Source organism: Cuculus canorus, chromosome 14 (genome assembly GCF_017976375.1).
Source record: "Cuculus canorus isolate bCucCan1 chromosome 14, bCucCan1.pri, whole genome shotgun sequence".
Lineage (NCBI taxonomy): Eukaryota > Metazoa > Chordata > Aves > Cuculiformes > Cuculidae > Cuculus > Cuculus canorus.
This window is the reverse complement of record NC_071414.1, coordinates 14,446,441-14,457,623: the sequence shown is the minus strand read 5'-3', so window position 1 is coordinate 14,457,623 and position 11,183 is coordinate 14,446,441. Positions and strand designations below refer to the sequence as shown.

Here is an 11,183-nt window from a genome sequence, read left to right as displayed (position 1 = left end):
GGGACGGGACGAGCCGCCCCAGCTGGGGCGGGCAGGCAGGAAAAAAAAAAAAAAAAGAAGAAGAAAAAAAAAAAAGAAAAGGAAAAAAAAAAGTCCCAGCAGCTGCTGGAGGGCAGCGCCAGGAGAGGGTGCTGTGCAGCCTGCCCGCCCCCGGGGCTGGCCCTGCGCACCCCTGCTCCCCACCACACCGGGGTGTCCCCGCCCCGGGTGCTCTGCCCCGAGCCCAGCAGGGTGCAGGGTCCCCCTGGCCCGGGAATGCTCAGTCCCCGAGCTGAGGATGCTCCATCCTGAGCGGGGAAGGGGGCTGGAGCGCAGCTGGAGCGGGGCTGGCTCAGGGGGCTTGAACCCACCCTGGGAGGAGGGAGATGAGGGGCGCAGGCAGGATCCATCCTGGCCATCATTCCATGAAGATGGATTATATAAGGTGGATGTGTAAAAGTAGTGGGTTTGGGGTGTTTTTCTTCTGGCAGAAGCTCTGCTCCGGGTGTAGCTGTGCTGGCTGGAGGGGGCTGTTGGTGTGGTCCTTATCACCTGGGGGCTACATCCTGGCAACTCCCCTCCTGAGTATCCCAAACACCCCAGATCATAGAATCATAGAATCATAGAATCATAGAATCATAGAATCACAGAATCACAGAATCACAGAATAGTTTGGGTTGGAAGGGACCTTAAAGCCCATCCAGTTCCAACCTCTGCCATGGGCAGGGACATCCCCCTGGCCCAGGCTGCCCAAGGCCCATCCAACCTGGCCTTGAACACCTCCAGGGATGGAGCAGCCACCGCTTCCCTGGGCAACCTGTTCCGCTGTCTCACCACTCTCATGGTGAAGAAATTCCTCCTAATGTCCAGTGTAAATCTGCCCCTCTCCAGGCCAAATACTGGGCCTGGAGCCAGGGTGCCCTTTTCCAGGAGAAAATCCTGCACTTTGGAAATCCGTCCCGAAGAGGTACGGAAACACATGAATTTGGAAGTGTCCTGTCTAAAAGTTAACGGGAGGAAAGACAGGTTTCTCCAAATGTTTTTGTTTTGGTGGCTTTTCTAAATGCTGTGAAAGAATAGACATTTCTAAATTAACACACATCTTGACCTGAAAAATCAACTGTTGCCACCCAACACTGCTGAAATAGGAGCGTTTGAACCTGGTCACAAGGCTGTGCCGGTATGAAAACACTGCCAGTTTTTGTCAACAAGTTTCTATTCTGACATTTTCCAAATATCCCCTGGGAGAAGTCCAAGCCGCCTGTGGCTCAGGGGCTGCCAGCACACTGGCATTTGGCCACTGTTCTGGTACCGCCTGCCCAGCCAGCGAGGGAGCGGAGGTGTGTGGTCACCCCATCCTCTGCGACTTGGAGGTGTTTGCTTTCTGTTTGGGTAACCTTGGGAGTAGGGAAATTGTGAAACACCACTTGGATAGAAGGGTGGGGAAGGTGAGGGGCAAGCCCATGGCTGGTGAGACCAGGTGCCTTTGTCTTCTTGGGTAGGTGCTTCTTAACCTGAGTCAAGTTCCGTGAGTCAGAGCAGCTTCCTGGCATCGGTTCCCACTGCTCAGAAACCACCGAGAGCGTCTCTGTTCTTATCTCCCCCAGCACTTCATACATGCAGCAAGGCTCCTTCCCTGCCTGAGAGTACTTATTTGGGCTGAGGAGATCTTTTTCGGGATAAAAAACTGTGCAAGGTGCTGCTCTCCACCTCTCCAGGGTTACTTAAAAATCCTGGTCCAGATTTTGGAGACTGAAGGCGTACAGAGCAAGAACAAAAGCACATGCATGTTTCTGGGCTGAATTTGCATCGCTGGGGCCCCGACTGGGAACAGAAGCAACTGTGTGAGCAGCTGATGAGGAGCCTGTCCAGCTGCCATCACGTCTTGCTGGTGCACAAAGGTCCAGCAGTTTGCACACGTCCTCGTGGTAATTTCTGATTTTACTGGAGATGCACTGGGATGTCGCTCTGCCACAAAGCAGGGCTCTGGGTGGGGTTTCTTCTGCTAATAGTGGAGAAAAAACAGAGGATTTGGTCACCTCAGGCTAAAGAATCATGGCAGATCTGGGGCTTGGAGTTGGGGATGTGCAGCGAGGCCGGCTCCAGAGCCCTGCTCCCCAGCTCTGCGCCCCACACTGCTGCTGCAGGCTCTGGCGTGCGGTCCTCACCATGACAGCACTTCTATAAATCACTAACTTTCAGAGAAGGTGACACACCAGATCACATTTCATCCTTCCTTCAGCCCACAGGCAAGTCTGTGAGGCTGCCTGCCGGAGGCTCTGCCTGTGCTGCCCCAAAGATCCCTTATTTTAGCTTGATTTTAACAATTTCTCAGTTTCTGCTGTCTTTCCTGTGCAGGCTCCCTGCTAGAGAGATGTCCCATCTCAGCCTCGCTTCATCTTCCTCTGCCCCAACGCATTGATAACTTGCTTCCTTTGCCAACCAGCACTTTAATAACCACAAACTTGTCTGTACATCTGTTTTAGAGCAAAGCAGGGGCTTTCCATGGCATTGTAAGGGTGGGATTCATGCTTACAACAACTCATTCCCCTCTCTCCAACAGGAGGAGCCTGGAGAACCAAGGAGCACACGGGTTTGGGGTTGCCAGAGGCTGCTCACAGAAGAGCTAGAGATGACGAGGACCATGGCAGCAAGGGGATTTCTGCCCATGTGAAGACATAAAAGCAGAGGTGGTGTGCAGCAGACCCAATGTCTTTTTTGGTGTTATTGTGATCTCTCCCCAGCAGACGGCGGCTGGAGACATCTCAAGGGGTTTGCCTGGAAAAGCGAGCCTAGGAGGGTTTATCTCATGCTTGGCTGAATTGCTGTAAATGGGACAACAGCTGGCCGAACGTTGAGTTAATTTGTACCAATGGTCACTTAAAGTGTTTGCCAAAGCTTATGGATAAGAGAAGTATTTATGCAAGCTGTTAAAGAGTCTCAACTCTCTCTCCAGTTCCGTCTGGTAAGGACTGGGCAGGTCAGGGTGGGTAGAAGGCAGTGTTGGTGCCAGCACATGGCGTTTCCATCTGAGACGCAGCCCTGCACGTCCTTGTGTGCAGAGTGGTCCCATAAGCACAGTTGGGGTCATTAATTTTTTGTTTTCTTTTTTTTCTTCAGAAACCCAGTATGGAAAAAAAAAAAGGGGGGGAAAGATTTTGCTGGAAGGCTTTTGCGCAATGAGGTTGATGCCTTGTCGATCTCAGCAGAGATAGTGGCATGGGTGATGGAGAAAGGGCAGTTTGTATTCGGGCTCCTTGGCCCCATGCATTATTTGTGATCTGTTTGCTTTTGTAAACAAGACCTAATGAAGTCATTAACTCTGTCACCTCTCTGTGCTGGCTGCTTTTCTTCAATGCAAATCAAAGATGTATAGCCAGATCTAGACCTTGTGACTCAGGCTTTGTATGGGTAAGATAGCTCAGCAAACTAAACCGCAGAGGATTTTGCATGTACTAGAGCCCAAAAAAAGGCCATAGACTATGCTGGTGGGGATATAGGTCATGCATGCTTCTCCCTTGTGGCAAAGCAGCAAATTCAAGTCATTCCTGCCCCTGCCTGTGATTCTCCAAGTGAAAAGATGTGGGTTAACCTGTCCTTATAGTCCTTTATTCTCTTTTATTCCCATGGCAAAATGGAGGGGGAAAGGACAGCAATGGGGAAGAGGAACCTTCACCCATGTGAGAAGCAGGAAAGCACGCGGTGCTGGGGGCTCGAGGTGAGGGGTTGTACTTCCCCATCAGTTCTGAAAGCAGTGCTCACACTTCTCCCCACACATCCCAATCCCCGTCCCCATCCCCCAGCTGCTCCAGGGCCTCAAAGTGAAAACTATCCCAGAGGGTAACTTTCCGTCCTTCTCCTGAGTGGGAGGAATGGGGCTATTTATTCCTTGCCCTTAAGCCCCTGCAGTGGATCGGCGACGCAGTTGTCACTGCTGGCGTGCAGTGGGCAGCAGCATCCGTCCCAGCCCCTGCCTGCTCTCACGCCTTGCCTGCACACTCCCGGCTGGCCTCGCTGCTAAATAAGGATGAAAGGCTAAAAATAGAACAGAGGCAGGGGTTTGGACAAGCCAAGCAACCCTTCCCAGGGCCAAAAGCGATGCGGGGAGGCCAGCCAGCATCAGTGGGAGAGGGAAAGCTGAGCTGCCTGTGGGGAAGGGTCCAACACATGGGTCTTGACCATGTTTCAGTGAGGGGAAGGTCTGGGACCTGCCACACTTGTGTCCTCTGTGTGCAGTCAGATCAGCCCTTTCCAGGTTTCCACAGGGAAAAACGCCTCTCCACCCAAATATATGGGAAAACCCCCACTCCTGTGCCATCTGTGATGGTGGAGTAGTGGGGGACCATTTCAGTGTGACAGGGGGCAGCTCTGGCTGGAAAATGGGCAACTGAAGGGGGAAGGGTGGAAGACAAGAGTGTTAAATGGGAACTGGTGGATAGGTGGGTGGTGGGGTGCTGCAGCAAACAGCCCAGTTAGGGGCTACCCGATGCCAGGGTGCCCCACCCCTCCACAGCACTGAAAGCATCGGGTTCAGAGTCTCAAATGTCTCTGCCCTCCAGCTGCCTCCTGCTCTGTGCTGAGTGCAGGGAAGGAGTTGTGGTGGTCCTCGGTGCCTGCGGTGAGGGGGAGCACAGGGGTCCCCAGTGCTTGCCCGGGGTTGGAACTACAGACCCCTTTGCACACCCGCAGACGTCTGAGTGAGGTGTGAGAAGAGATGCAGTGGGAGTAGAGCGATGGGGAGGTGGTCTGGTTTCACCCATTGGAACTGGGTGGTGTGGGTGTCCCTCAGCATTCCAGTTCTGGAATCCTCAACATAAGGAGGATATGGAGCTGTTGGAATGGGTCCAGAGGAGGTTACAAAGATGATCAGATGTCTGGAGCACCTCCTGTGTGAGGACAGGCTGAGAGAGTTAGTGTTGTTCAGCCTGGAGAAGGCTCCGAGGAGACCTTATAGTGACCTTCCAGTACCTGAAAGGGGCTACAAGAAAGCTGTGGAGGGACTATTCATAAAGGCTTGTGGTGATAGGACAAGGGGCAATGGGTATAAACTGGACAGAGGCAGATTTAGGCTTGATATAAGGAAGAATTTCTTCACTGTGCGAGTGGTGAGACACTAGCCGAGGTTGCCCAGGGAAGCTGTGGCTGCCCCATCCCTGGAGGTGTTCCAGGCCAGGTTGGATGGGACCTTGGGCTGCCTGATCCAGTGGGAGGTGTCCCTGCCATGGCAGGGAATTTGGAACTGGATGATCTTTAAGCACCCTTCCAACCCAAACTATTCTATGATTCCATGATCCCTCTCTGTCCCCCGGCAGAGGGCACTCCATGGATCCCTGGGAAAGCTCAGCATCCCATTCCAGCATCCCTGCGACTCCAGTCCTGCGCTTGACACCAAAACCGCGAAGCGAGGAGGGTGGGAGGAAGGGAAGATCTGAGCGAGGGAGGGGAACCGGGAGCGGGGAACCAGCAGGGTGCATCGCAGCGCTCGGCACGGCTCAGTCTCGGCGCTGCCGGAGCCCCGCGCTCTCGCCTGCCTCCCCCCGCGGTTCCTCGGCGCCCAGGGATGCTGGGAGCGGGGCTGGCGCTGTGCGCCCTGCAGCTCTGCCTGGCCGCGCACCCGCAGCTGCTGGTGGAGCGGAGCGGCTCCCGCAGGCTCAGCCAGGTGAGGGACCCGCGGGGCACGGGCTGCGGGGAGGGGGATAGGGAGGCACACCGAGCAGCTTGGGAAGCTTTCACCGTCCTGATGGGGTTTTTTTTTTGCAAGGAATCAAAAGCGTTTTCAGCCTCACAAGGGCTGGTTCTGGGTGCGTGTGTGCGGTTGGGATCCCGAAGCCCTGACCGCGTTGGGGGAGCCCGGCTGCGGGTTCGGGTTCAGCCTCCCGGCAGGACGCGATTTGGGTGTTGACAAACTGTTCTGGACCGAGAGGCCTCTGTTTTCTTCGGCTGAGCTTTCCCTGCAGCCTTCTAGCCCCAAAGCTTCCATCCCTAAGCTCCCAGACCTCCAGCTTCCATCGCTGCTCCCGGGCCCTCAGCTTCCATCGCTGCTCCCGGCCCCTCAGCTTCCATCGCTGCTCCCGGGCCCTCAGCTTCCATCGCTGCTCCCAGCTCCCCAGCTTCCATCCCTGCTCCCAGCCCCTCAGCTTCCATCGCTGCTCCCAGCTCCACAGCTTCCATCCCTGCTCCCAGGCCCTCAGCTTCCATCCCTGCTCCCAGCCCCCCAGCTTCCACCCCTGCACCCAGCCCCCCAACTTCCATCCCAGCTCCCAGCCCCCCAGCTTCCATCCCTGCTCCCAGGCCCTCAGCTTCCACCCCTGCTCCCAGCCCCCCAGCTTCCACCCCTGCACCCAGCTCCCCAGCTTCCATCCCTGCTCCCAGGCCCTCAGCTTCCATCCCTGCTCCCCAGCTTCCATCCCTGCTCCCAGCCCCCTCAGCTTCCATGTGTCTCATTCAGTGGCATTTTCCAGCCCCGGCTGCTGCCTCCTGGTTCCCACGCAGCCCTGGGCTGGGCTCATCAGCATGCGCTGATTAAGATACAGCTCGTTAAGATGTGTGCCTGTCACGCGGTGTAGAGGGAAATATCTCTTCCTTTATTTTCCAGGATAGCTGATGTTGCCCCAGGGAAGGGGGAGCCGGTTAGGAAGGCACTTGCGGGGCAGCAGAGGGGCTGCGACACAGCACTCTAGAGGCAGCCACATGCTGATATTTAGTTCCCACGAAGGCTCTTTGCCCGCAGACCCGCAGGCGAGGGGCTCCCAGCTCTTGCTAAATGCTGGGGCGCAGCCTGCCCCATGCCCTGGCTTGTCCTGAGCCCCACATCCTGCCCTGCACCCCAGGCTGCTCCCGGCTGGCGAGCAGGACGGCAGGACGAGCTTCTCGCTTGCGTGGGCAGCGCTGCCCGCTGGGGCTGCCGCCTGGCACCAGGTAATACAGCTTCCACCGGTTCTGCGGCTGCTGAGCAGGTAGGGAGAGCCCCGCGCCCGCGGAGATGGGCTGCTCTGGCCAAACCTGCTTGGGGTGCGCAGCCCAGGCGTCCTCTCCTCTCACCACTGGGAAAAGATCTGCGATTAGGCTGGAGCCTTCTTGGGGAGGGAGCTGGGGTGGGAGTCTCCCTGCTGGCTTCAGGGGCAGTTGTTGCAGGTGAGTGCTGTCATCCTTTGAGCTTGACATGTGAGAGCAAAGGGCTCTGGCACTGTTGCCAGCGCTGTCGGCAGCCGGGGAGGCTGGTGGGACACGGTGGAAACAGGAGAGGTCTCCAAGCACAGCTCCTGGCCCCACCGGAACACACAAGTGATGTCCCCCCATCCAGGTGACATTCTGTGTGTGTGGATTTTCGTTCTCTCATGGAACGATGCTTCCCTGGCTCATTCAGACTAAACCAGGTCAGCATCAGGTCTCTGGGGTTTATCTGGGCAAGGAATTAGCCCAGCTTACCTGTCCCCCGACCGTGAAAGGAGGTGGAAAAGTTAAACTATGTTTGAAATGCAATGTGTGAGTGTGATTCCTGCTCCTGCGTGGGACCGGGTGGCTGGAGCCAGCGGATGAGGGCTCGCAAAAGCTGGGCTGGGTGAGCTGGGAGGCTGTGCCAGCCTTGCAGCCCCCCAAGAGCACAGCATCCCCCCAGCCAGCGTGGCCACCGCTGCCCTGCGCTGGTCCCTGCTTGCCGTCTCACCTTTGCTCTCCCATACCCTGCTTGGTGCTGTTGGTGGTGGCCTGAAGGATGCTTCTCACCTTGTTCACATGCAAAGCTTTCAGAGGCTGAGCTGAGGCGCGTTTGGACACTTCAGCCTGGTAACCCTTTTTTGGTGTAAAGTACATGCAGGGCCAGAGGGAGAGTTTCTGCAATGCCCTCAGACTCTGAGAGCTCAGAGTGCAAGAAATGCTGAGGGAAATATTTATTTGGCATTTGAAGTGAGGCTGAAGGTCATTTTCTGGCTATGTTTGTGAGCAGATGTTTGCAGGGGGGGTTGGGGGTTCAGCACTTTGGAAACCTCCTGCAAAGGCAAGGCAAGGCTCTCCCTGGCTCTTAACTCCTCCTGTCCCTTGGTGCCGCAGGTTGGTGGCTTTGCCTGGGAGGACTGCGGTAATGGGAGGGACCCCGTGGTGCTGCAGAGCCTCTCCGTGGCCCCCGACCCCATCAGCATCCCGGGGAGCCTGCGTGTCAGTGCGAGTGTCAGCAGCAGCAAGGCCATGGTCACCCCTGTGAAGGTACGTGCTGGACATGTCTCCATGGGACGAGGGAAGGCAGAGCTTCCTGGAACCACTGGCTACCGAGAAATACCCGGCAGTGGTTATGGGAATGAGCTGCCCTTGAGGGAATGAGGCATGGAGCAGCCCAGTGATGAGCGCATTGGGCTCTGTAAGCCAGGACGATGGGCACGAGGAGACCCATGGTGGGAGCTGACAGCCCAGGGGGAAGCTCCCAACCTTGTTTCAGTGGGAGAAACCACCTGAGCTCTGTCATGTCCTAGGGATGTAATGACTCAGGGAGGGAAGTGAAACGCCAAGGGCTGCTGGCAGTTACTGCAGCACTTGTTTTTGAGCGGCTAGGCCTGGCTGCTTCCTCCAAGGACGTGCCACGGCACCGCTGCAGCAGCCCTGGGCCACCGTGCACCACTTTGTAGAGACTTTGTGGGATGAGACTGAGCACGTCTCTCTGCCCAAAGTGCAAAGGCTGTCTTGAGCAATGCTGTGGTGCCTGTTTGGGGCTGGGGCTGCAGGGAATGTGCCAGGGCAGCATGGAGGCAGAGCTGTGGGATGAGAGCTGCAGGGTGGTTTGGGGACAGGACACCAAGGAGATAGAAATGAGTAGGTGCGTGGGGTGCTGGGAGGTGTTGGCTGAAAGGGTCAAGCTGAGGTTGAGGGAAGACAAACCTGCAGGCAGAGAGGAACCAAAAGCAGGAACTGGAGACTGGAGGGTGTGTGGTGGGCCCATAGACACCCCAAAGAATTGCATGAGCAGGACCTTTGGGACATGGCTGGGAAAAGGTGATGGGACAGGCTGGAGGAGCCATAGGCACCTGTGCTGGATATCCTGTTGCTGGACACCTTCCCTCCAGGCAGTGGTGGTGGTGGAGAAGGCACTGGGCGACCTTTGGATCCAGCTGCCCTGCATTGATGAGATGGGGAGCTGCACCTACGACGACGTCTGCGCAATGCTTGACAATCTCATCCCACCTGGCACGACCTGCCCGGAGCCCCTGCTCACCTATGGCATCCCTTGCCATTGCCCCTTCAAAGCGGTATGCTTGAACCCCACAGTCCGTGTGATGCTGGCAGCACCACCCGATACCACCGTGCCCTCCGGCAAGGGGTTGGATGAGTTTGGCTGACACCTTGTCCCCTCTCTCCACAGGGTTCCTACTCTCTGCCCCCCAGCGACTTTCTCCTGCCCGATATGGAGCTGCCCTCCTGGATGACCAATGGCAACTACCGTGTGCGGGTGATTGCCAGCAGAGATGGGGAGGAGCTCGCCTGCGTCAAGCTGGCCTTTTCCCTGCAGTCCCGTTGAGAGGCGAGGAACTGTCCCTCCTCTCCCCACCACCTCGATCCCTTGTCCTATCCCATCCAGTTGCACCCCATCCCATCCCAGCCCATCCCCGCTCGGTGCCCCCTTCCCTGCTACACACAGAAGGGCCCCTCTGGCTGTCCTGCTGTCCCCAACCCCATCCCCGGGGTGTCTCCTGCCCCAGACAGGGTGGCCTTGGAGCTTAAGCCCAGCCTTTCAGCGTGACCATGGGGTAGTTATTTTTTACTCAGTCTCTGTTTTCATTTTTTGCTTAATCCCTATCAGGGGGATTTTAGACACAAACATTCCAGGGAAAAGCAGTGTATCCTGGAGCAGTCTATGGGGAGGAAGGACTGTGTAGGAGTGCTGTGGCAGCCTGGAGAGATGCAGGGTTAGCTGTGGAGGCTGTCCTCTTGTCCCCCCCAACCTCTGGCTGGTGCACAGGGCTCTTTTGCGGTGTCACCGGAATGGCTGCAGACCTGTCCACCCATGGCAGATCTGGATCTGCCTTTGGCACATCCCTGTCCTGCACATGGACCTGCTCAGTGTCATGAAGCACCAGTGAAGGCACCTCCCTGTGTCCCTGCTGTGACAAATGTTACAAGCGCAACAGGACTGAAACCACCCAAACCCCTGACTGACGTTCCTACTCACAAAGGACCAAGCAGCTGGGGCTGTTTCCAGCAGCAGGAGAGGTGGCTGAACATGAGGTGTGCTCTCTCTGGGGGGGACACATGGCTGTGATGAGCAGATAGGGCACAGCTTGGCCGAAGACAGGTCCCAGTCATCTCATTTTACCACTGGGACCATCCTTCCCGTGCACCAGCAGAAACACCCCACCATGTGGAGCAGCATCTTGGGCATGGGATGGGCTGGGAGATGACCGCAAAGACCAACAGCCTGGATTCTATTTAGCGACCCTGTGGTCCATCTCCTGGTTGTGGCTGGGGGCTGAGGCACAGACAGGCAGCATCCTTCCTGCCCGCTGCCGCAGGCAGGACGTGTGTCTGACACCACCAACCTACACCAGGTCCCCACAGGGTGCAAGTGACCCACTGGCCTCCGCATCCCTCGCTTCCTCACCATCCCTGCCTGCTTGCGTTATTTAGCCTGTCTGTACGGCTGGCTGGTCGTCCTCCAAGCACTTTATATGCTTTAACTACTGCCAGGCTGCCCCGGCAGGAGGTCCTCCACCTTTCTGTGCCCTCATCTCTGTTTTGTCCTGCTGCTGGGTCCGACCTGGGTTTTTCTGTCTGGAGAAGTGCTAACGCTCTCCCTCCGCTGCCCCAGTGCCCGTGCCAGGGTGGCATCTCCTTTCCGGCAGGTACTGTAGGTTCTTAATAAATCTTTTTACGAGGAAGAAGGGCGGGTCCTTCTTGGTCATAGGGGTAACCTGGGAATGACATTGGTTTTCCTTGAAGCAGCGGGGACCTGCTTTTGAGCTGGGGGAGGTGAAAGGTGTTGGGGCTGGGGTGGGGGCAGCGATGGAGGATGCTGTGGCTGGAAGAGCTGGGTGTGCACAGCTCCGAGGCCAAGTCCTGCACAAGGGGGACAGCGGGGACACGCTTTGGGACACACGGACACATCCCCCTGCCCCCAGGAGGGCATACTGGGGGTCTCAGGGGATGTCGAGGGTACTCATCCCAGCGACAATCTATGTCCCGAACACCTCCAGATGCGTTGCTCTGCAGACTTTGGGGGT

The 11,183-nt window shown here is 56.8% G+C and overlaps 1 protein-coding gene across 1 annotated transcript; it reads left to right on the top strand.

Moving 5' to 3' along the window:
* The first annotated feature begins 5,392 nt into the window (after positions 1-5,392).
* Positions 5,393-10,844, top strand: GM2A (ganglioside GM2 activator). Its single transcript, XM_054079988.1, has 4 exons — positions 5,393-5,638; positions 8,029-8,181; positions 9,033-9,215; positions 9,329-10,844. Exons 1-4 carry the CDS (start codon positions 5,540-5,542, stop codon positions 9,482-9,484), a joined length of 591 nt encoding a protein of 196 aa, XP_053935963.1. The 5' UTR covers positions 5,393-5,539; the 3' UTR covers positions 9,485-10,844.
* Positions 10,845-11,183: the final 339 nt, after the last annotated feature.

Bases quoted from the DNA above. Each gene is read 5' to 3' on its own strand.
- GM2A (XM_054079988.1), top strand. From the start codon at position 5,540: ATGCTGGGAGCGGGGCTGGCGCTGTGCGCCCTGCAGCTCTGCCTGGCC. The intron at 5,639-8,028 runs GTGAGGGACCCG...TTGGTGCCGCAG, and splicing joins GCTCCCGCAGGCTCAGCCAG to GTTGGTGGCTTTGCCTGGGA. The intron at 8,182-9,032 runs GTACGTGCTGGA...CCTTCCCTCCAG, and splicing joins CCATGGTCACCCCTGTGAAG to GCAGTGGTGGTGGTGGAGAA.